Genomic DNA, 26693 nt, shown 5'->3' on the forward strand with positions numbered 1-26693 from the left:
TTATTTTAGCGGACATAGGTTTTTGATTGTGTGTCTCTCTATGTGTGTGTGTTCACATTTTCATATTCAGAGCTAACTGATCATGTGTAGTTTGTGGTCACATATTTCTTTTTTCCAGTTTACCTATTCCCCTTCTCTCACAATGAATTTATTTATTTTTATTGTGTCGGTCCTAATATAAATTCTGTGGGAAATGACCTAGATTTATACTGACCAGAGTTTCTAAATGACATCCTTTTTAATTTTTTTGCAAAACTTGTGAAAGGCTGACCAAACTTTGTGAATGTACATGTATGCATCATCTGTTATCCTTGAAATCCTACTTCTTTCTGATTACACATGCTATGCATTATAATCTGCTATTTCAATTTCTGCCTTTCTCCTGGCAGAAAACTGACCTGAGGTTTAGGCAGTGGAGCCTCTTATTTAGATTTCTCAGAGGTTTTCAAGGTTGTGCCTGCCAGCTGGCTAATCAGACTTTCTAGAGGTTGATTGCCCAAGATAAGAACAGTTTTGTTGAAGGCACTAGTTTCCTGACAAACTCATTTGCATTGACATTTTTAGGGTGAGGGCATACTGAGAGAAAACCTTGTGCAACTTCGTTTTTATTGTTTCTTTTTGATCTTTACATATACTTTAATTATGATATAGACTATATTATCTAAATATAAAACTTGTGAGTGCTTATTATGATTAGAAGGTGCAAAAAATATAGACAAAGGAAAACTCTTCAGTTCCACCAATATACCCATTTCACTAATGTCTTTTTTAAAAGATTTTATTTATTTATTCACGAGAGACACACAGAGACAGGCAGAGACATAGGCAGAGGAGGAAGTAGGCTCCCTGTAGGGAGCCTGATGCAAAACTCAATGCCAGGACCCTGGGATCATAACCTGAGCCTAAGGCAGACGGTCAAACACTGAGCCACCCAGGTATCCTTTTTTTTTTCCACTAATGTCTTGAAGTAGGTTTCCTTAGTCTTTTCTGAAAAAAATATTGTTATATTCTTCATAATTCATACATTCTATTCTTTTGATATTATAAAGAATTTTATTTTCATATTTTATCAAATATTCTTCAAAAACAACATTTTGAATGGCTTTGTACAGCTCAGAGACAATTTTATGTTTGATCATTTCTACTTCTCTAACTATTAAGCCACTTGGATAGTCCAATTCTTTTTCTTTTTTGTATGATAGTTTTTTTAATATATTGTAAATAGTGCTTACATTTTACATCAGGTTTATGCAAATCATCATTTAAATTTCTGATTATTTCCTTGTGGTGGATTCCTAGAAGGAAAATTACTAGATCATTGAATATGATTGTTTTTAAGGTTTTAGTAGACATTGCCAAAATATTTTTCATAAAATTTGGAACCAGCTGATGCTCTTCCAGCAAAGTAGGAGTCTGGCCAATTCACTGAAACCTCTACAACTTTGGTTGTTGTTCTTCTCTCATTCTTTGATAATGTGATAGTCAAAGGAATATAATTTAAAACCCATATCTGTGTTTTTAATTTTTTAAAAATTTGTTTATTTATTCATGAGAGACACAAAGAGAGAGGCAGAGATGTAGGCAGAGGGAGAAGCAGGTTCCCCATAGGGAGCCCAATGTGGGACTCAATCCCAGGACCCTGGGATCACAACCCAAGCCAAAGGCAGACTTTCAACGACTGAGCCACCCAGGTGCCCCCCACATCTTTATTTAATTTGCATTTCTTTGATTCCTACTGAAGTTGTATTTTTATGTATATTTACTCTTGTCATACTTCACTTATTAGAAATAGAAATCAGGGGTGCCTGGGTGGCTCAGTCCATTGAGCATCTGACTCTTGATTTCTGCTCAGGGCATGATCTAAAGGTCATGAGATTAAGCCCCATGTTGGAGTCCACACTGGGCATGGAGCCTGTTAAAAATTCTCTCTCCTTTTCCCTCTGCCTCTCCCCTCCTGCTCATGCTCTTTCTCTCTCTTTCTCTCTCTATTAAAAATCTCTACTATTATGGAGAATATCATTAATATTCAGTATTTGGTAGTGGAATCACATGAATCAAAGGTCATCACTTAGATAATGACTTTGAGATACTTTTTAAAAATGCACTAAGATAACATTTTCTGCAAGAATGAAGATAAGGTACTGAGAAGTATGACGCCCTGACTGGGTTCTAATTCTGATTCTGACTAGCTTTTGAATTTGCCATCAAACCATTGTGGGTTCCAATTTCCTCATTTGAAAAATAATGGAATTTCAGTGAATGATTTATTTGTTCCATTATATCCCTCAGTATCAAAATTCTGATTAGTATAGAAACACTCATAAGAATCAGTGTTATTGTTCATAAAATAAAACATTCTAGCAGTATTTATGAGTTCTCAACATTTTCATTCTGAGGTGTCTTTAAAGATTAGATTAGATATTATTAATTTAAGTTTTTGCAGCAGTGAACCCGTTATATAGTAGGGTTTTAGCACAAAGATTACTTTCATAAAATTGTAAGTTCTTATTTTGGAAGTACAGCCACTTCTTTCACTTCATACATTTTAATATCTTATAATAAAAAAACGTAAATCATATCCCATCATTCTCACCCTCCTCAAATGCTATGGCATTCATTATATATACATTCTTTTTAAGTTAGTTGCTGTTTTACACAATTCTCATCAATTTCTATGGCTTTAACTACTATATTCAGTTTCTCAACAAATATTTAGGTTTTCACAAACTCCTAGGCATTGGCCTAGGTGCAGTTATCCTAAGTGAGGATCATCCCCAAATCATGAAATTTCTTTGGAATTATCATACATTGTACAGTCCATAATTATTTGTAGGGTGGCCCATCCACTGAATACTTATAATATGACATAGGCTAAACATATTCTATGGCACATAATAATTGCTTTGTGAATATTTAATAAATGATGAATGGCCTTCCCTCCTACCAGCTTCTTGTGGCTTCTAGTACTGATGGTCTCCTACCACTAGATCTGGTTTTGTATTAATAGCACAAAGAACAACAATTGCAATATAGTAACAATATCAGGGTCTAATTAACTTTACACTCTCTTCTAAATAGTATACATTTGACCTTCACAACACCATGATGAGATTGGAACTCTGGTTTTTATTTAGCAGATGAGGAAACAGAAATGAATGATGTTAAGGATATTTCTTTTTATATATTTCTTTATATTTAGGCACAGATTTTAAATATCCAGTCCAGATTCAGAATTGTTCATTCTTTCATTCCATCATACTCTCCTCTAAAAAAACATTAATTTTAATTTTACAAGTGAATTTCATCTGTTTAATTTGATCAAATGATGAAACCAAGACTAGGTATTTAGAATGAAAACACAAAGCTGAATGTATTGCTTACTTAAATAAGGGGGAAGTATGCTGGTCAACCGCAGTCTATCAAAACAGAGTATTCTGAAGTTTTGGGGAAAACTGGGAAGTCAAGAGGTCTATGAGCATTCAGATATGAGTAGGTTGATGTCGCCTTTAGAAGCATGGTTAGTTATTAAGGTGAGACTGCTGTTAATTGGTTTGCATTTAGAATTTTGTTCATTGGAGTGACTTCATTTCTGATTAGCCAACTTTCAGAAAGGAGAGGTTGATAATGGCTGGCTGGAGGAATCATGATCAAGACCGTATAGGCAGGTAATTGTTAATTGATTAAATGAGTCTGAAATTTGTGTTACTGACTACTTATTACTATGACTATAGAACAAGCATTTCTTTCCTTGTCCTCCTCTTCCATTTTACTCTCAGTTTATTCGTCTTTGTACCCTCAGAGTTTATTTTTTTTTATTTTTTTATTTTTTAAATTTTATTTATTTATGATAGTCACACAGAGAGAGAGAGAGAGAGAGGCAGAGACACAGGCAGAGGGAGAAGCAGGCTCCATGCACCGGGAGCTTGACGTGGGATTCGATCCCGGGTCTCCAGGATCGCGCCCTGGGCCAAAGGCAGGTGCCAAACCGCTGCGCCACCCAGGGATCCCGTACCCTCAGAGTTTAGACAGAATTTTATATATAGTTATTTTCAAAGACTGTGAAGTAAACAATTAGGAATAGAATGAAGTCATTTTGGACCTATCTTAGAATTTCTATCATGCATCTTTTTGTTTTCATCACAAAGCCAAGATTAGTTCGCTAACACCTCCTATCTGGATCAGGTCCTAGCTTCCTAATTCCCTCCAGTTTTTCTCCTTCATCCCATTCTGTACTTAACAGTTTTATTTTACAAAAAATTCAGTCCTGTCACACTCTTGCTCAAAAGTAGTTATTGTCCAAACTACTAAACTAAGGTCAAAATTTCTGGTTTGTTACTGATGATCTCTCAGTGTTTCACAGATAGCATACTCATTCTATCTTATTATTCACTATTCTCCTGTCTGTGGCTAAGACACATAAAGGCACTATCTCTGGGATGTTTCTAATTTCTTACCTCTGCACTTTTGCTCATGGTTTTCCACTGCCTAGAATACTTTTCCTCATTTCCCTATTTCTAGCCAATGAAACCCTATACATACTTATTACGGTTTCCTATTCATAAAGACTTTTCTGGTCCCCTAATATTATATAATTTCTTCCTTTCTCTGAACCTACTTAAGCACTGGTTGTGCCAATTAGAGGAACACATTTTAAATCCTGTTCAGCAGTGCTGCAATGATTTTGTACTTTTCCTATTATTTATTTATTTTATTATTCAAAATTGTGAAAAATCCATGAATTCTCTATCTTGTTAATCTTCTGGATACTCTGTTAAAATATTGTAAATATAATAGGTCCTTAGCACATACATGTTGAAGTGAATGAACATATTTTAGAGTATATAAGTTCCTTTCTTTAAGAAAAGAAATATTAGATTCCACCTGCTGGTACAGCTGAATTCACACAACCTTAAAGATGGGAAGGTAATAGGGGCAAAAATGCCAATAATTTGGTCAAATAGTGTCTATTTATTGTACTAATTGATATTTATGAATATTCGCCTCTATCCAAAAGATGTTTTATTTAGATAAAATGTACTATAATTTTCGACATCTGCTTGGGGTAATAGAAATAATTCTTGATTTATTTTTGCCTTTATTTTTATCATGACATATATTTGAGGCCAAACATATACAAGTACACATCTATGAATAATATAGCAGTAAATGGGCATAGATCAATCTTTTGAAATTCAGTGCCTTTCTCACAGCATACTTTTACTTAATACACTAAAAATAAACAGAATTCTAAATTATGCTTACTAGAGATAAAACTGACTACTTCCTAGGGAGATGGAAGAAAACATTTTAGAGGTTCAAAATGTGAAGAAACGTAGTATCCACCATTCAAAGAACACTTGAAAAACAGTTATCAAATGGAAGGGAGATTTTAGTCTTCAGAATTTCAAGGCTAAGTTAGTAAGATTTTGTTTTGTTTTGTTTTTGTTTTGTTTTTTAAGGAAAGGCAGGTACTCGTGCAGAAAGTATTTTTGGGTTCTTCCTAAAAAAAAATACTTGTGAAAACTTACCTTCATCATCTGTTGGCTACTAATTAAATTATTATTATTTTTTTTTAATAAATTAATTTTTTATTGGTGTTCAATTTACCAACATACAGAATAGCACCCAGTGCTCATCCCATCAAGTGTCCCCCTCAGTGCCCGTCACCCACTCACCCCCACCCCCTGCCCTCCTCCCCTTCCACCACCCCTAGTTCGTTTCCCAGAGCTAGGAGTCTTTATGTTCTGTCTCCCTTTCTGATATTTCCCACACATTTCTTCTCCCTTCCCTTATATTCCCTTTCACTATTATTTATATTCCCCAAATGAATGAGAACATACACTGTTTGTCCTTCTCCGATTGACTTACTTCACTCAGCATAATACCCTCCAGTTCCATCCACGTCGAAGCAAATGGTGGGTATTTGTTGTTTCTAATGGCTGAGTAATATTCCATTGTATACATAAACCACATCTTCTTTATCCATTCATCTTTCGATGGACACCGAGGCTCCTTCCACAGTTTGGCTATTGTGGACATTGCTGCTAGACACATCGGGGTGCAGGTGTCCCGGTGTTTCATTGCACCTGAATCTTTGGGGTAAATCCCCAACAGTGCAATTGCTGGGTCGTAGGGCAGGTCTATTTTTAACTCTTTGAGGAACCTCCACACAGTTTTCCAGAGTGGCTACCAGTTCACATTCCCACCAAGAGTGCAAGAGGGTTCCCCTTTCTCCGCATCCTCTCCAACATTTGTTGTTTCCTGCCTTGTTACACTAATTAAATTATAATAAGGAGCAGGGAATATGTGTTGTATAACCTTGTACCTCTCAGCCTTATGCACTTATGTGTCCAGTAAGTGTCTTGAGTGAAAAAAAAAAGCAACACAATGAAGTGGTAGATGATATAGCAGTCTGCTTCCTGTGTCATTTTTTACAACCCTGTTACTCAGAGCAGGGTCTTTAAGCCAGCAGTGTCAGCATCACTTGCAAGCTTGTCAGAAATGCAGAACTTCAGGTTCTATTCCAACCTACTGAATTTGATTCTGAGTTGAAAATGGTCCCCAGGTGATTCATATGCATATTAACAATTGAGAAGTATTGTTTTATACTACGGATAGAAGCAGACCAAAGAATATTAACTTTTTCCACCTCTGTAACTATTTTTTTTAAATATTAAAAAAATACAGTGTCCCTGGGTGGCTCAGTGGGTTCAAAGTCTCCCTTCAGGTTAGGTTATGATCCCAGAGTCCTGGGATCAAACCCCACATCCAGCTTCCTGCTCAGCAGTGAGTCTACTTCTCCCTCTCCCTCTATTCCTCCTCCCCCCTTCTGCTTGTCCTCCCTCTCTCTCTCTCAAATACATACATACATACATACATAGATACATACATACATAAAATATTTAAAATATATATTTAAAAAAAACAGTTGTTCTAGGGGTGCCTGGATGGCTCAGCTCTGTTGGTTAAGCAACCGAGTCTTGTTTTCTGCTCTTGTCATGATCTCATGGGTCATGAGATGGAGCCCTGCTCTGTGCTCAGAAAGGAGTCTGCTTGTGATTCTCTCCTACTCCTCCCTCTACTCACATGCTCTCTCTCTCTCTCTCTCTCTCTCTCTCTCTCTCTCTCTCAGATAAAAATAGTTGTTTTAATTAATTGCATTCCTGCCACTTTGGAAGCATGGACTAAGTGACCTACTCAGCCTCCTTTTATGTTAGTGGGCTTAAGATTTGACTCTTGGCTTTTTTATTCATGATCAGAACACCTGACCAGAATATATGTATTTAACTAAAACATATTTTAATGATAACTAAGCTAAGATAAATTTATGGCAAGAAAAATGCCTGGCACATTGCTGCATAGTTGTCTTGGCCTCCTGCCAGGATTTATGTTTTAACACTTCTGGGATTAATGATACACTTCACATAAAGGCTTATTTTTACATCTTGGTTCCCTGGAATGAGTGCAGTGGGTAAATTGTAGTGCCAAGTAGCAAAAGAACCTTTTGAAGGAGCTGCCACTTACTATGTGTGTTATTACTAATTATTATTGACTTGTAATGCTGGGTTTCTTTCATTCCCCGGATGTGGCAAAGGATACAATGTTAGATCACTTTACATGAAGGACTTTTAAATTTATCTCTAGAGTCTGAGAAGGAAGGTAACAACTGATTTTAACAGATGTACCAAAATGTAAACAAGTATTGTTAATATACTTAAGGAATATTGCAAATCATATACATATGGTATATTGTTGTTTTATTGTTATTGTGGAAAAATACGGTTCATTTCAACACAGAGACATATTTTACTTTTTTACATACTTAATCACCAGCAAAAATTTGATTAGATGGTGCAAGATTTCCTTATTGGATGCCAAAGCATTAAGCTCTTTTGTGTAATTGTTTAATTACCAATGCACTATTTTAATTGACACGTTAACATAGCTTTCTATGGAAAGGAAGATATAATCTTTTATTTGTGTTTCTTATCTAATGAAAACCACTCTCTTAGATGGGCTGGTTTGGCAATTTGACTTAGGAAAAAGTATTACGGAATGAAGTTTTTATGTGAACAAGGAAAAGAAATTAACTTTAGTGCTCCTCTCATTGGTCTGCCAAATTGGAAGGACATTTTAGGCCTGATTATCATGTTCTAATTAGTCTCTGGAGGATATTCATGGGCGATCGAGTGCTCATTAATGTGTCTTCTTCCTGTAACATTGATTTGTTCATTCGCCTTTCAGAGACTCCAATATAGAAACCAAAAATTGATGTGTGGTGTTAATGTGCTTACAGATGTTGCCACCACTTATCCAGATAAGAAGTCCATCTTAATGTATATCACATCACTCTTCCAAGTTTTGCCTCAACAAGTGAGCATTGAAGCCATCCAGGAAGTGGAAATGTTGCCAAGGCCATCAAAAGTTACTAGAGAAGAACATTTTCAATTACATCATCAAATGCACTATTCTCAACAGGTAAAGTATCAAAAGACTACCTAATAGCAATTATATTGTCTCTTGTATATGCATTTTTAGCCATCATACACATGTATATCTATTATATCTGTGGATATATACATGATATATATGTCTATGTAGCATAGCATGTGTATATACACACACATACACACAAATATATGTCTCCATAGCATAATGTGTGTGTATGTGTATATCTGTATACCTTAGATAGACAGAGAAGCTCTACAAACCTTCTGGATTTTAACTGATATAATGGACCATAATATTTTTTTCAAAGCACATTATTAAAATACTCTGCTATTGATATGCACTATGTTATAGGAATATGGAAAACAATATATTGCATTTCCATTGTGTAAAATGAATTAAAATAAAAGACTCATATATATGAAACTTTCTGTCAGCGAGAGTAAAGAACAAAGAGATTAGAGCTAGAGCAAAGGCAAGTACTGTTTGATAATACTTTCTTATTTTTAGTGGCAACCTGCTGATGTGTTAACACATTTTGATTATTCAAGGTAACAGTTTTGATCAAAGTAGTTTATAATACTTTAAATAAAAGTTAAAGGGAGAATATATATGATAAAGATTTTTATTATTGTACAGGATCTAGTGGGATTCTTACATGGCTTGTTCTTACTGTCAACAGTGGTTGTTTGGGGTGTTTTCTTTTACTTTTTTTGATACAAACAATGATGAAAAGCCTGTAAAAATAGAAGGAGGTTTTAGCAAAATTCCTGCTGAAGGCATGGAAAGCTAATCTTAGGCCTAATTTTCCTCACTCCACTAAGCCAGTTCCATATTTAGCTTATGAAAGCTGCAGTCCTTTCCAGGATCTTGACCTGATGAATTCTGGTTTTACTTTGGGTTCAGAGGTTCAGAGAAAATTGCTTTTGGATGCTTGTTTTTGTCAGATTGAAGAGCATCATCCCATATGAATGCTGGAGTTCTGTCAGTGTGGAATCCTGATAGTTCAATCCCACCCTCATACCTTCTCTGATTACCTGCTCTCCACCATGATACTGAGCACCAGACCTGTTGAAGTGTATCAATTTGTAATATCCCTGTGTGAATTTCAAATTAAACTTTTCATCTTACTGTTTCCATTTAACGTTTGTTTTTCTACTGTGTGGGAAAGCAGTCTTTCCAGGCTTACTTATGATGTCTCCTCCTCCCCTCTGTCCCCTTACCCCTAACCCTACTCTGCAGATCACAGTCAGTCTAGCACAGGGCTATGAACGAGCCCCTTCCTCTCCTAAGCCTCGGTTCAAGAGCTATGCCTACACACAGGCTGCTTATGTCACCACTTCTGACCCCACACGGAGCCCACTTCCTTCACAGGTCTGTCAACATTTACTCTCTGTTCTACAAACCAAAGAATTTCCTCATCCAAGATAACTGAACATGGCTTTCATTTGAATTTTGCAGTGCCTTTTTTCCTCCTTCATCAGGAGCTGTTTCATTGTTCCCAGTTGTATTAAATGTTCTCACATGATGCAGTTTTGTTATTGAGACTTCTCTAGGTTTAACACAGGTTGATTCTTCATGAATGGGGATTCTTATAATAGTGGTATGTGCTTTTGTTATGTAATTACCTGTAATGTTCTCTTTTATAAAGGCTACCAATGGTTCTACAAAAACATCATTAGAGGTTGATTTATGTAATTTTTAAAAGAACGGGAAAATGGATGAAATTTACTAGTCACACTATTTGGGGAGTTTTTTATAGATTTCTGAAACCTAAAGGATATATACACTATATATAGATGTCCTTATTATATTTCATTCTATAAAATGTACTTATATTCTATTTAAGAAAAATATAACTTCAGGAGTGCCTAGGTGGCTTAGTCAGTTAAGCATCTGACTCTTGGTTTCAGCTCAGGTCATGATCCCAGGGTTGTGAGATTGAGCCCGCTTTTGACTTGGTGCTGGGCATGGAGCCTGCTTAAGATTCTTTCTCACCCTCTTCCTCTGTCCCTGTGTCACCTAAAAGAAGAAAGGAAAATATAACTAAGCTCTTTCATATGATACATTTTAATTTTGCTAATTTTAACATGTATATAACATGCTCGTACTATGTGTACAAGAAAGTCAGTCACTTCCTAACCAGGTCAGATTCTATGCACCATTTAATACTTTCCACGTAAGGAATCTTCTCTGTGGAGTTTTCCATTATTGTAGTATTGTAGGAAACCTAGAAATACAAGAAATTATAACACGGTATATGTTAGAGCATAGAAATGAAATATTCTTGACTTGTGAGATTTGCTAGAATTTTTTAGAAGAAAACTATTTTGTGTAATAGAGCAATTTGGAAAGTTCTTAAGGAAGTGACTTTTGTCAAAACCACATTATGAATGGGAATTTAGAAATTATAGGCCTGATGCTCTATGGTGAAAAAGTATACATGTTTAGAGGCTCACTGATTTTTTGAAATAGTGGTTGTATTTAAGTAGTGATTATTTGGCATAGTTAATTTATGCATAAGGCTGAAAATTCTTAGTACTCAACGATTCCCCCAGGGAAGCGTATTTCAGAGCATAGTTATGCCCTCTATCCTTGGCTAGTTTTCTGGCAAAGCTTGAACAAAGGAAACTGGGTGAGAACATTTGTGTGACTCAGCCTCATCATCAGTTAAATTCCCATCCATGTTTTTGCAAAGGTTACTTGTATAATTTTGAGCAAGAAACTTAATCAATTTTCTCATTATCAGTAAATAAAAGTAGTCTGGCCACTCATTACCGAGTGTTGCTCTATGCCAAGTGTGCACATTACATGAACTAAGGAAATCCGTACAACAACTTGGAGAGGTGGGAGATGCTATTTTTATTACCAATTGAAGTTTCAGTATATCTGCCCTTTTCTTTCTCTTCTTCCTCCCTTTCACCCTTGTGACTACCTGACTTTCTTGACTCTTTTTATCACCATCCTCCCATTGAAACCTCCAAGACTTAAAGAATAGAGGTGCATCCTAAAATAAAGGAGCATGAGCCAAAACAGAGATGAATTTTTTTCCCCTTCATTATCACTTTATTGAGCTGCCTTTTCCAGAAAGTTTTCTCCAGTGCCTATCCTGGCAGCACATTTTTACCTCATTACCACCTCATTAAGGCATTGCTCAGGTATGACTCCTTAATGAAGTAATTATAAGGGGATTTAATTTTGCTAGACTCTATTTGTTCATTATACCTTTGTATAAATACTACAAAATACATAATGTATCATAAAATAAAAATACTCAACAAATTCACTTACCTGTTTTATTTAGTATAAGCCATGAAAATAAAACTAATGGTGTCCTTTAGAAAAGAAGAAACATGAAAAAAAAGAAGAAACATGAATTATAATTGATGAAGAATGATATATTCTTCCTGTTTTCTCAAGGAATCACATCAGAAGATGATGTTATATGTAGTTAAGTTTGTATCTTAATGATATAGTAAGAAAAATCTTTTCTGAAGTGCTTCTCAGAGGGGCTGAGCCTATATTGCCCCCTACAGGTTGTATCTGATCCACTTCAAATGAACTCCAGATGGGCCAGACTGAATTCCATTAGAGAGTTTCATTCAAGTGGTTTACTTGGTGGTCTACAAAGGGGGTGAAGTTTTCCATAATAGGACAGTGAGGTATGTGGGTGACTGTCCCTCTGGGAAACATAAAATTTGTGAATTATCTTAAAAGTTCCCAATATATTAGAAATATCAGTTATCCCCATCTGTCCTAACTTGAAAAATCTGATTTATACTCTCAGTAGTTTATAAACCTGTTGTGGTAAAGCAGTCTGAACTACGTCAGGATTCCTATGTATAAATGAGTTTTTCTCATAATTTTCCAAGAAGAAATACTATCTGGTATTAATCCTTAGCTTTCCCTCATTGTATGAATTTATTGCCGTCCATCCTTGGATGGAGGACATTTTTTATGGTTTTACTTAATTCCTATTTTTATGACTTTGATCATGCATCTCATTCTACTCCTAATTTTATATAAAAAAATACCCAGTATATTTTTCATCTTAAATTTCTTTTTCTTTCCTGGAGCTTCACCCTGTTTAAAACACCTCTAGGCACTTATAACTGGTTGCATGTCACCTCTGCTTAAACACATCAATCCACTTTGTCTAGTTAATATACTGTTATGTGACTCTTTCATTTATCACTTCTGTAGAATAGTCTATGTTTAATTCATTCATTTAGTCCACCAATAATTATACTTCATCACCAAATCAAATGTCATCTTTTCAGTTTTCAGGCTTTCCATCATAATTGAAATAACTTGTCTCCTAACCTCTAGACTCATCAGGTTCTTCCCTATCTTTGTTGTGTGTCTCTTTCATTATCTGGCTCTTTCTCCTCTTTTTTTAAGTTTTTTAATTTATTTATTAGAGAGAGAGAGAGAGAGAGAGAGAGAGAGAGAGAGACTGACAGACAGGCAGAGGGAGAAGCAGGCTCCCTGCTGGGAGCCCGATGTGGGACTCATCCCAGGTCTCTAGGATCACACCCTGGGCCGAAGGTAGTGCTAAACTGCTAAGCCACCAGGGCTGCGCTCTTTCTCCTCTTCTAACTTCCTTTGCATAAGAGCCTCATGAAAGATCCCTTGAGCCATATATTATACTCTCTCTGTTATTGATATGATTGAATCTCCCAGCTTGAAGCTGTATGCAGATGACTGTTGTTATCTGTGTTTTTACCTACTTCTAATATCTTTTGAGTTATAGCCACAATTCTAACTCATTTTCAACTCTTTATACATATCTATACCTAGATGTCTACTGATTTCTTAAACCTAGGGTGTCCTGCAGGGAATGTTGTTTCATTGCCCACAAATCCATTTCTTGTCCCCTTTTGTTATGTAATTGAGAATATTACTCAGTAGTCATTGAGACTTAAATATGTGGCATCATACTCTTTGGTCTCATACCGATCTAATATACATTAATAAGACATGCAAAGTCAATTCATAAAAGAGGAACATAGAATATGCAGTGTGTGGCATTTGGGATAGTCAGAGAAAGTAGATTTTTAATAAAGACTGAAAAGAGGTGTGTATCTCTAGGGGAAGACAAACCTCCGAGGAGGAAGCACAGATGGTACAATAACCTTGAGCTATGGGGATACTTAACTACTCAAATAAAGGTATGAGTAAGGGACACAGTGCTGGGAGATAGTGCCTGAGCCCAATGGTAGAGCAGACCACATAGGACTTACTAAGTAACTGTGAGGACTTGGTTTTTATTACCAGTGAGATGGAAGGCTATTGGAGGAGTAACATAAATACATTATTTCAACATGGCTGCTGGGTGGGGAATAAGGTATGATGGTGACAGTTTTATTTTTTCTTTTCTGTTTCATTGGATTTTATTATATTTTTACTTGCCTAATTCCTCTGGCTAGGACTTCCAACACTGTAGTGAATAAAAGTGGGGAGAGTAGACATCCTTGTCTTGTTCCTGATCTTAGAGGAAAAGCTATCAGATTTCACCATTAAGTATGATGTTAGCTATTGACTTGTCATAGATGGCCTTTATTATGTTGAGGTATGTCCCCTCTATGTGCACCAGGTTGAGAGTTATTATCACAAATGGATGTTGAATTTTGTCACATGTTTCTTTTTCTGCATTTTTGGAGATGATCATGGGATTTTTGTTTTTCCTTTTGTTGATGTGATGTATTACATTGACATGTTAATCTTGAGTTGCTCATGAGACTTGAATATACATAAATTTGTGTTTCTCAGATCAGCATTCAGGATGATTTGGAAGTCATTAGCAATATAGATAGTATTTATATCCATTCATCTGGATGAGATCACCTAGGAAAAAGTACAGGTAGATAAGAGATACCAGTACTTAAAGATGTGAAGGACACAGCAAAGGATGGACAGAAAGAAGAGAGGATAAAGGAGAAGGGTATGATATTCCAGAAGCCAGGAGAAGAAGATATTTCAGGGAGAGGTCATTATTTAACAGCATTAAGTATTGCTGATAGTTCAAGTAACATTGGAAATTAACCAGTGAAATGTCAGTGAGATAGGGTCCCCTGGGAAGTCCTGATATGTAGGAGTTATCACAGTGGAATTGCCAGTAACACCTCCATTCACTTTGAAAACTCCCAATTGGGCTAATAAGTTACATGTTTATTCTAGCTAATACTCACACTGTATGAATACAATTCCAGTGGAGTGTGTGGTTTTTGGAGGATATTGCTGATGGAAGTGGATTCATGAGAGAATGAAAGTGAGGGGCTACCTGTACTGAGGCCCTTTAAAAAACCTACACTGAATAGTTTATGTTCACATGGACAAAAGCATATTTCCCTTGGATTAACCCATCCTACTAAGTGATAATGAGTCTGTATATTGGCTTCTTCTTGCTGATGTAACAAATACCCACAAATTTAGTGGCTTAAAAATACAGCAAATTTATTATCTTAATAGTTTAGAATCTCAACATGGGTCTCACTGGGCTAAAATCAAGGTGTTAGTATGACTGCCTTCCCTCTGGAGGTTGCAGGGGAGATTCCATTTCCTTTTTTTTTCCAACTTTTATTGTATTTATTTATTTATTTTTTAAAGATATTATTTATTTATTCGTGAGAGACACACACAGAGAGAGAGAGAGGCAGAGACATAGGCAAAGGGAGAAGCAGGCTCCATGCAGGGAGCCCGATGCGGGACTCGATCCCGGGTCTCCAGGGTCACGCCCTGGGCCGAAGGCAGGTGCTAAACCACTGAGCCACCCAGGCTGCCCGTTTTTTCCAACTTTTAGAGGCTGCCCACATTCCTTGACTCATGACCCTCTTTTATCTTCAAACATAACAAAGGCAAGGTAAGTCTTTGTCATAGCATATGACATTGATCTACTTTTCTGTCTTCCTCTTCTGCTTTTAAGACTTCATAATTACTTTGGGCCCATCTGGATAATCTAGGAAAGTCTACTTATTTTAAGGCCAACTACTAAGCAAACTTAATTCCATTTGCAACCTTAATTCTTCATTGCCACGTAATGTAACATATTCACAAGTCCCAGAGTTAGGACAGGGACATCTTTGGTGGAGGGTGTTTTCTAACCCCTGCTGTCTAATACCATGGGATAAAAATCTGAGGAAGGCATCTATTACCTGCAAGCTAACATCAAAACTGGTATCACCTGGCTTTTCCCAGATCCCACAAATTATCAAATTGTTCCCTTTCTCCTTTGTTGGCTGTGCATGAGCTTCTTCCTTCTTCCAGAAGTATTGTGAAACCATTCTTAGGCCAAAAACAGGATAGAAGAAAACTAAACAAAGAAAAAACAAGCAGCGAAAGACATACCTATATTTCTGCCTATAAAGGCCTTACTGTTCTTTGTACCTTGCTCAGCTTAAGTCCCAGATGTCCACATTCATTTAATAAAGATTGTGACCTCCGCATAGCGTCTAATAGCTCATAAAGTAAAGGAATCAGGCTTTGGAAAGTTACCCACACTTTGCTTGTACCCTTATAATTTTTTAAGAACAAAAGGAAATCATACTCCTGGAATTCTTGCAAAAGAGGCACAAACAAAAAAAAAGGGCATCTCTCATATATTACTAACATTTTCAGGGCTTTTAAAAAAGATTTTATTTATTTATTTCTTCAGAAGAGAGAGCACACACAAGTAGGGGAGAGGGGCAGTACGGGGAGGGAGACGCATGCAGGACTCAATTCCAGGACCCTGGGTTCATAACCTGAGCTGTAGGTAGCCACTTAACTGACTGAGCCACCCAGGCGCCCCTAACATTTGCAATTTTTAAAAGGCTTTTGATTACATATTTCATTTGATCGGTACAATGAACCTGTTGAATGATTTTATTAACTCATTTTAAAGTAGGAGAAATTTAAATGGGATAAAGGATTTGGTTAAACAGTGAGTAACTGGCAGAACTGGGACTCAAACCAAGTGTCATGACTTGTAGTACAGCTTTGATGTCTCACTATTCCAGACTCCCAGACTCCCCACAGCCAGAGAGTTTGTTACTTTATCATCACCATTCTCCTTAGTCTTTTAATATTTATAAATACTGAAAAGAATTTGGAAAGAAAAATAAATATTTTTTTTCTCATTGTCTGATGAGCAATATCTATCAACTTCCTAGCAATATTCCTACCAGCAATAGGACAAATAAATAATTATTTTTGCATTTATGAAATAGACAGTTGAACTTTTCAGATAGCGGTACCAATCATAAAGTATGTAGAAACACTATAGAGAAGCAGCCTCTATATTAAAAAATCTGTGAACATTACAAAAGTAATAATTTTATCATAGACTAAAATTAGCCCTTATGATAACAAAGGGGAAAACAATTTTTGAACCATATCGTCAAAATAGTTAGAGTCTGGAGAAACATCTTTAAATATTTTAGATGATAAAGTATAGGATTAGGTGGAGATACAGTGGTAACACTGTTTATATAGCTAGAAATGCATTTAGATAATCACAAACTAAGGAAAGGAAAGCACCCATCATACAAAGTGCTCATGCCCTAAATATTTGTGTCTGTTTAGATGTAATATGCATTTCTCAGAGCTTCAGCTCTAACCCTGAAATGTTCCAGTTCTACAATCTCATCTACCTACTAACTGATAGTTTCCACACATGGATGTTTTACCATAACCTCAACTTCAGTATTTTAAAGCTGACCTTATCTTTGCCCATGAGGCTAGGAGTCTCTTCTGACATTTATTCTTACCCAGGCTTGAAGCCATCTAACCATGTGTGACTCCTTTCTGACCTCTTTCATACCTAATTGGCTCTTAATTTTTTCCCATTTCCATTGTGGATTATTTCTAGCATCTTTTCCTTCCTGTCTATTAGCCTGGCTTTAAAGACTTTATCAGATCTGGTGAACCTTGTCAAATTTTATGTATGACTCTTCTTTTTATGCTCCCCATTACATCTAGATCTTTATAGCATGACTTTAAATTACACTGTTTAATCAGTTTGCTTCCTCCTTCTTCTTGCCTCTTGCTCTTTCACTCTTTCATCCATATATGCCAATTTGCACACTCCTTCACATCTACACAGGGATTTTGGCATAAAAATGACTAGCCTTACACTAAATATCATGTTGTAGGAGTTGAATGATTGAGGAAAGTAGTGTCATCAAAAGTTTTACATGTCAACTTTTGTTTAACTTACTCTTAGAATAGGATATGGAGAAGTACGATTTAAAAATAAAGAGAATAAAAGTCGATTAAAATTAAATGCCCTTCCCACCCTTGCCACCATGTTTGTGCCACCACGTGTGTGTACACATGCTCGTAAAATTGCAAATATTTGCAGTTTTCCTTACTGTGAGAGAGACTGAGCATCTTTACATGTGCATAATAACCAGTAGGCTTTCTCTTTCTGGAAAATTTTCATTTTTCCCAATTTTTTTGTCAGTTGGAATATATTTCTGATCAGTTTTCAGGAATATATATATTAAATACATATACATATATATATATTAAATACATTAGCCATTATCTGTGACATGAAATACAAATAATTTTCACTGTTCGTTACTTGTCTTTTGAATTTATTTGTGGTGTTTTTCTCCATTCAAAATACTATTTTTTATGTTGTTGGGAATTCTTTAATCTTGTGTTTTATGGCTTTTTTTGTTGTTGTTGACAGCTGAGAGGTCATATTTATAAAAGACTCTGCTTTTGAAAGGATGTTTTAAAAAGGTTCTCCTATGGATTCTTTTAGTTCTGTTTTTTAAACTTTGATTATGCAAAAACTGGTGCAAGTTGCATAGTTGAGAAGAATTTTAATCTTTTCCCCAGAAGCTGCCCAGTTGTTGGAACCATCTATTGGTTAATGCACGTTTAATCATAATCTAAATGGTGCATCTTTTAAGAATGAAGAAGTATTTCATAGAAACTCTCTAGCATATTTTCCCTTACGTTTTGTTGGACAAGATTAAGTGACACTCTTGTGTCTAAACCAGTAAGGGGAGGCAGAATATACAGCCAGGATTGGCTTAGACCAGTCAGGACTCAGCAGTCTTTGAATCACATGGTCAAATAGAACACAGTCATTCCTGAATCTAATCAGATTCTATTAGGGAGCAGAGAAGGAAATGGATATTGTATAGGTATCCAGCTGTTTATGTTTAACTATCTCAAGGCCTGATGGAATTTATGTCCTAGGCCAGAAATTTCACTCATACCCTGAAAGTAGTTGAGATAAACAGCTATATGCATTTGCTACTCCAAAAGCAGGGAAACATTCATTGATGAAACCTCGGAATGAAGCCACATTTACCCAAAGAAGCATCCAGTTTTTGAGAAAGAAAGTACTAGTTGAGCAAAGAGGAGGGAGCCCAGAATCTGGCAATAGAGACATTGAAGTTCACATTCCAGCTCTGCCACTTTCCAGCTATGTGGCTTTGAAAAAGTTTCTTGCCTTTTCTGGGCCTATCTCCCCATGTGTTGTTATGGTGATTATATCTAATTCATTACCTCTGTTAGGAGGGTTAAGGAAGATGAATTGTACGAAGACCCTTCCATGGTCCAGGCACATTGTGGCTTCTCAAAAACTGACACCAATATCAGGCTTACTACTTTAAGTACATCAGGCATTAAATGAACTTTTGTGTTCCGACCTGAGGACCTTATATTTTATTCAGGTTGATGCGAAGATATAGCCTGGGTTCTAAACTGCTTTATTAACAAACTTGTAAATTGAAACCTGTGTAGAGTTTGGCAACTCCATGAGATAATGTAAAGGATAAAGGACTCTAAAGAAAAGCATATGCTTTGTAGCACTAAAGATACTGAGGAATAATCTTAGAACCATGTGAAGTGGAATATAGCAATGCTTCCTTCTAAAGCAGAAAAAAAAAAGCACTTTTAGGTGGTTTTAGGGCCAGTGTTTCTACATAGGGAGAAGATAGGGGAAGAGGAGACTCTTCACTCTGTCCCTGCCATTGGCCCCTCACAATACAACTTGTCCCTTACTTAGCTGGCACGAAGATTGTACAGAAGAATTGGCAGACAGGGTTCAAAGCCAGTCAGTGGGGAGAAATCCTTAGATTAAAAGCACCATTGATCTGCTTCGTGGAAGCCTTTATACTTTCTGATGTCACTGAACAAGTGACCTAGAAACAGATTGTCAGGTTTGAGCTTAGCTCTAAAATCGATGCACTGAAGATTACCAAGCAAAATCTTGAAAGTCTGTGTGTGTGTGTTTGTGTGTGTGTGTGTATGGGGGAGGGGTGGACTTCAGAAGGAATATAGGTATATTACTTGGAACAAATACATTCTTACCTTTCAATTTTTTTAAATCTATAAAATGAGAAGAGGGAAAAGACCCACCTGGCTAAATAACACTATCTGAAATGTTTCTGAATTTTTCAGTGTCTGGTATACAAAAGTCTTATATTTAGAGTCAGATTTTTGAGTCAGACATCTTAATATTAATGGTACTTATTTACTTAATCAGTATGCATTGAGCACAAACTATATAGTAGAAATCTTATAGCTCTTGAATTTTTTAAATGAGTAAGATGGAAGTGCTACCTGCTTTCATAAACTTAATTTAAAGATGAGAAAAGAGACCAAAATGTTTTAAAAAATCAAATTAAAAAAATTAAGTATAAATTGTTACAAATACTGTAAAGGATACAAGGCCTGAGATTTTTTAGAAATAATGGAAAATTTTAAAGTTAGAGGGACATTTTATAGCTAAAAGTATTAGTAGAGCCTTCTCTTGAGCTGAAAACAGGAGGGTGAGAGGAAGCTAATCTGGTTCAAACTCCAGCCCTACTATTTTAAGTAATTTTCTGTGGGACCTGAGTATATCACTTTCACTCTATGACTCAGTTTTCTCATCTCTAAAATGGAGTCAATTTCCACTTTATATGGTGGCTAAAATAACACATAGAGCATGTAAAAAAAAAAAGCCTTCACTCACCTTCTTACTGAATAAGCACTAAGTAAGTGTTTAGGGGTGAAGAAATACATATATTAATGCATGTGAACTTTCTTGCATTTTACATTATAGTTACAAATCATGATATCAGCTGAAAAAGAAACTAAATCCAAAAGTGTAGAATGAAATTCCCATTTTTACCTTTGGCAAGGATACTCACAGTTTTTGGAGAAAATGATAGATAGTTTAACCAGCCGTGCTGAAAACTGACTTTTCCCATCTGTCTCTTGATTACCAGAGATAGCTCTGTAGGTGCAGCTGGAAATGATACAAAAGTGAAGTCAATTTCTGCAAAAAATAAGGGGGGGTATCTGAAAGTCCCCCATTTACTTCATGTTTATCACATTTTATGGGGCTTGGTGGGTTGGAAGAATTATTGGATGGAATCTCAGTTAATCTCTTTGGGTAACAATCTTTCAAAAGGTCAAGTGGCTTATTTGTAATCACTACTAAACTGGAACTTTTCATGTAGACCTGAGTAGTATGTCTTGGTTAGCTTATTTTTGGCCTTTTAGGGAATATTAATGTCAAACATTTATTTTAATACTTTTTTGCAAAGAAAACATATCTTTGAAGAAGCATGATGTAATAAGAATATCCTTAAAATTCTGATTCATCTTCTTACTTGCTGTGTGATACAGATGTTTCTCTCTTAACTCACCTGTGTAATATAGTCGTGCTTATCTTGCTCTCCAGTTATTGCTATGTAGCAAATCTCTTCAAAATTTAAGAGCTTACAAAAATAAGTCATTATTGCCATGATGTCTCATGATTCTGTGAGTTAACTGGGCTTGTGGCTTCTCATGTAGTTGAAATAAGACAGTAGCAGAAGCTGGAGTCCTTGCTAAGGCTTCTTCACTCAAATGTCCAGTGGATAGTGCTAGAACTTCATCCAGAGCAGTTGGCAGGAATACCTACATGTGGCCTCTCCATGTGTCTTTGTGGTCTTTTACAAAATGTTGCCTGAGTTCCAAGAACAAGTGACCTAAAAAGCACCATGTGGAAGCTGTATTACCCTTTGTATCTTGCAAGTCACATAGTGTAATTTGCTCCATGGTCACAAGTCCACGCATATTCCAGGGGAGGGAAAATAAACCAAACTCATCACAGAGAAGTGTTACTGTTGTTTATTTATTTGAGAGAGAGAGTGTGGGGGAGAGGGTAGAGAAGGGCAGAGGGAGGAGAGAGAAACTTAAGCAGATTCTGCACTGAGCAAGGAGCCTGACCTAGGGCTCAATCTCACAACCCTGAGCTCAGGGCCTGAGCCAAAACCAAGAGTCATTCACCCATATGACTGTGCCACTCAGACACCTCATCACTTATATTTTTGAGAATATGTAGGGTTGGGAAATTTTGTTGTATCCATCTTGAAAAATACAGTGCTGCAATTTATGAAATTCTTATGAGGAAAAGTGATCAATTGTGAAAAGTAGCCAGCATTGGTACCTAACAGGTTTTCATGAATGAGTACTCAATTTACTGGTGTCTGTATTTAAGTAGGCTTGTACAGATCTTCAGATATCCAAATTCCTGATTAACTCAGAAGCTTGAGAGTGTCTTGCCTTTAAGTGTTGTATAGTAAATTCTGCAATGGGGATCAATTGCTTTCCAACCCAAGTGAAATTTCAAATTCACTTTGCAAGAATTTGTGTTATTTAATGTAAAGAGTACTAAGTAGTTGGAGCATTTCCTATCCTTTCCTTTCATAGGTAAAGAAACTGAAGTCCAGAGATGTTAAATCATTTAAGGAAGGTCACAGAGAGGAATAATGGATCTGGGAACTAATGTCCTGAAATCTATTCAGTATTATTTATATCATAGGATTATAAATATTTTAAGCAAATTCACCACATTTTCACATTTTCTGTACAACCTCTAGTTTTACGTTCATTAAGTAATTTGATTTTCTGTTTTTCATTGATTTTATTTATTATTTTATTTTATTTTGTTTTCAGAAAGTATTTTAGTATTTTGACAGTTATTCTTTAATTAAATGTATTAACCCTACTTTTAAATGAAACCATACTCTAAGTGTGGTAATATCAAAATTATGTATGACAACTTTGGAAACTTATTTTATATGAATATATTTACTAAAATATATAATTAGCAGGTGCCTATGTGTAATTATGAATCCTGCTACAGAATTCTGTCAGAACATTTCCTCGCATATTAGTTTTGTGGTCTTTGCCTCTTTGCCAATATCAGTACAAAAACAGAATAATGCTAAGTTAAGCAACATAAACTTATCAAAATGGCAAAGCAACATAGGTAAATATGTGGTAAATTCAATGTCTTTGGATCTCAAATCTACTAGCAAATGTTTTATTTTAACTAAAACTTTACTCTGTTAAGCTTGTACATATAAAGATTTTTTTTTAATGTGATACATTAAATCCTTGGGGGAAGAGACTATCTTTGAAGGGATTAATGATGAGTTGACAGTATTGTTATGTGACTTGTTGTTTTCAGATCATCTTCCTGCTGATCCAGTTACAGAAGGTCATGTTCCTCTTTTACCTATATCAAATGCAGATTTGGAATATGAGCATTTTAAATATTTATTTCTATTCAGTTATTCATGGTGTAATGATGCCTATGATGAGAGCTATATATAACAATAGGATTACTTCACAATAAAATTTACTTATAGTGAACATTTATGAAAATGTTTATTAGGTTTCCTTGAGATCTCTGGTTAATTTAAAATCTTAGTACATTTTATCTTCATTATAACATGTCCCAAGGAAATTTTTAGCTGAAAGATTAGCATTATAAAAAGCAGACTTTAATTAGAAATTTCTATATTGTGGGTCAGATTGCTAAATCCAGTGGCAATTATCTGCTTCCTAAGATATGTAGTTCTCTTTCTGAAACATTAAATTTTACTTTATAATACCTCAAAAAGTAATTTCAAGAGGAATTTTGGATCATTAATGGAATTAGAAATAAGATGTGCCCATGGATTCTTCTACTTCTATTTCATCATTTAAATTTTGTGTAAGCTGGGCGATTAGTGGCTTTTTAACTATTTGGTACCTCAAATAGTTCAAGAGCAGTATGCCAGAAGCACTATAGTATTACCATTAATTTTACTAATTTTTCATTGCCCACTTGATCCTAGAAGCCAGGAATGAATGTGAAAGAAAGTATTAAGCTCTTAAAAATCTCAATATAGTTATTATATCACATTCTGTGATTATAGAAATTATTTATTGAGTAGATGAATATTTAGTAAGGCAATTCTTGTATCATGTATTGACTAAAATTTATATGGGAAATATAAAGTTAAAAGTCAAATAATGAGTTAGGAAATTATTTGTAACATTTATAACATACTAAATTTTAATAGCCTTCATGTACACATAACTCCAGTAAATCAATAAAAAATAGAGCATCCCAATAGAAAAATTCACAAAGAACATGAACAAGAAAATGACAAGAGAAAAAAAAGTCAGTGTATCTTTAAGGATATAAAAAGACGTTCTACCTAACTAGTATTGAAAGATACACAATTTTAAATAATAAAGTCATTTTTACCTACCAGATAGGCAGATTGGAAGGGTGGTAATACCCACAATTTTCTAGAGCTTAAAGAAACAGGATATCTCATGACTTAAGAAAAGATTTATGATAGAATCAATCGAGTTTTCTTTCTGAAGCATAATTTTTTAATCAAAAAGTTCTAAGTATGTGTAATCAAGGACCAACATTCATACCTTTGGAAATTTATCTAAGGGCTTTGATCTGGCCAGTGAAATGATGTAAGCAAAAAATAGTCAAACCTTTTTTTAAAGTGAAACTTTATGGTTCCATACACATTTTAGGATTCTTTGTTTTATTTCTTCGAAAAATGCCATTGAAATTTTGATAGGGATTGTATTAAGTCTGTAGATTGCTTTGGACAGTATGGACATTTTAATAGTATTAATACTTCCTGTCACTGAACACAGAATATTTTTCCGTTGGTTTGTGTGTTCCTCAGTTTCTTTTGTCAGTGTCATATATTTCAATGTACAGGTATTTCACCTCCTTGATTAAATTTGTTCATAGGCATATTACTTTTTTTGATGTGAGTATAAATGGGATTGTTTTCTTGATTTCTCCTTTTGATAGCTATAACTGTATAGAAACACGACAGATTTTTGCTTATCAGTTTTGTATCTGGAATTTCACTAAATTCTCATATTAGTTCTAACAGATTTTTGGTGGGGTATTTAGGGTTTTCTAGGTATAATATCATGCCATGTACAAATAGTGACAGTTTTACTTCTTCCTTTCCACTTTGCATGCCTTTTGTTTTTCTTGCCTAATTGCTCCAGCTAGGACATCCAAAACTATGTTGAATACAATTAGTGAGAATGGGCATTCTTGTCTTGTTCCTGATCTTGGGGTTGAGTATGATATTAGCTTTGGGCTTGCCATATATTACCTTTATTACAGATAAGACCTGAATATCCATTACTCTGGACTGGTAAAGCTTACAGTAATGCAAGATCATGAAACCTTTAAAATTCATGCTCTAGAGGTATATTCATTGCCATCTTGTAAAGGTAGCCCTCATATATGGTTATGTAATAGAGAAAGTTGTGAATAGTAGATGAAATATAATTATATATTATATACATAAGTAAATATATGTATATGTATGTACATGTTTATATACATACAAGTACATATTACTGCCGTTAATATCAAACACTTATATAGCTTATATGTTCTGTTGTAAGTTAAATATACGGGCTGTCTTCAACAACCCCTATCCTTATGTACCTGATTCCTTAGTCCTATCCCCAAAGCTAGGATTCCAAATCATGATACATGATATATGATATTATGAGTGTATATACTTATTTAATTCTCATCTATCCCTATTTGTAGTTATTCATGGATCCCATTAGCTTTAATAGAACTTGACAATTTTTAAGGAGGTAGAAATAAGTCAAAATATCTGGTGCATATTTAATTTAGGTTGTTGTTCATCACATCCATTGATCTCCTCTCCCCAAGTCCCTGGAAGAAGTAGTAGCTCTGCCTCTTGGGATAATACTCATGTGAAAGTGTACAATGGATGACTTGGGAAGAAAAAAGCCCACATTCTCAGTCCAGTTGTATTTGAAAAAAGCAACAGCCTATTTTGCTAAACTTTTATTTGTTTCAATCTTTCCCTCAGAAGAGATTTTTTTTTTATTTTGTTGCTTTTATTCAAAATCCTTACAGTTTAGTGAGGTGAATAACTTCAAATTTAATTATTGGCTTGTGTATGTGAGATAACATTTCATTTTTGCTTCTGTGATACTAATTTTTTTCATTGGAAATTTAGCAACTTAGTAAGCAGATTTCTACCCACTTGAGTTTAAAAGAAATAAGCCATATTACTCAATGGCCCTTGAAAAATGGAGACAGTAAGTCTAAATAGCCTCCTGTTAGATGAATAGTTATGTTCATTCCTTCATTCAATAAACAATTATTGAGTAATTATTATGTACTATTAATAATGAAATTGCTTACTAGGACAACCCAATTCTGGCTTGGAGATTTACTAATGTATCAATATGCAGACTAAGGACTGCTACTGGAATGTATTAGAAGCCACCAAACAGTATTTATTGTCATCTCTCTCAGTCCAAATAAGGTTGTCAAATTTCAGTACCTTCAAAAAACTTGCTAAAAGTCCATGTGCATTATGGGTCAGCAAAGGGACTCTATTCATTTTGATCATTCAGTGACCCAGCCTGCTGAAACAACCACATCTAGCATATTTCCAGTCACTGTACAAAGGGATAGTAAGCTTTGTAATTTCTTTCACTGGCAATTAAATTCTTGTACAGGGAGTGATATGTTACCTCAGCTCACAAATCACTGGCCAAGACTAGTCATATGCCCTCACTCATTTATAGGACACAAGATAGTGTATTAATATTACATGTCTCAAGTGTGGAAGGCTGGAAATGAGCATGAGCTGAGAATTGTTTATAACTAGTACAACATCTGTGCAATGATTGGTACAAACAGCAAAATGCAAAAAGGAGATATGACCTTTTAGATAAAAAATGACCAAAATGATAAAATATGACCATGTCCTTAAGAAATTGGCTTCATGAAGTGAATCTTCAAATCTAAAATATTAATTTAGAACTCTAAAAAAAATAAAGTCATTTAATTTGCTGAAACTTATGGGACCATATACATGATTTTTACCTATTACTTAACTTTCTAATAGAAATACCAATGTTAGGGACACCTGGGTGGCTCAATTGGTTAAATG

General features: G+C 35.2%; 1 protein-coding gene across 14 annotated transcripts in view; it reads left to right on the plus strand.

The window, feature by feature from the left end:
- Nucleotides 1-26693, plus strand: part of DMD (dystrophin) — a 2167959-nt gene that overhangs the window by 612460 nt on the left and 1528806 nt on the right. For 13 of the 14 annotated variants that reach the window (XM_072818058.1, XM_072818060.1, XM_072818056.1 and 10 more), the window contains 2 exons: nucleotides 8297-8478; nucleotides 9691-9822. In XM_072818058.1, coding sequence (XP_072674159.1) covers nucleotides 8297-8478; nucleotides 9691-9822 — 314 coding nt within the window. The remainder of the gene's footprint in view (nucleotides 1-8296; nucleotides 8479-9690; nucleotides 9823-26693) is intronic. The other variant, XM_072818063.1, reaches the window with a different exon arrangement.

This window comes from Canis lupus, chromosome X (assembly GCF_048164855.1).
Source record: "Canis lupus baileyi chromosome X, mCanLup2.hap1, whole genome shotgun sequence".
Taxonomy (NCBI): Eukaryota; Metazoa; Chordata; class Mammalia; order Carnivora; family Canidae; genus Canis; species Canis lupus.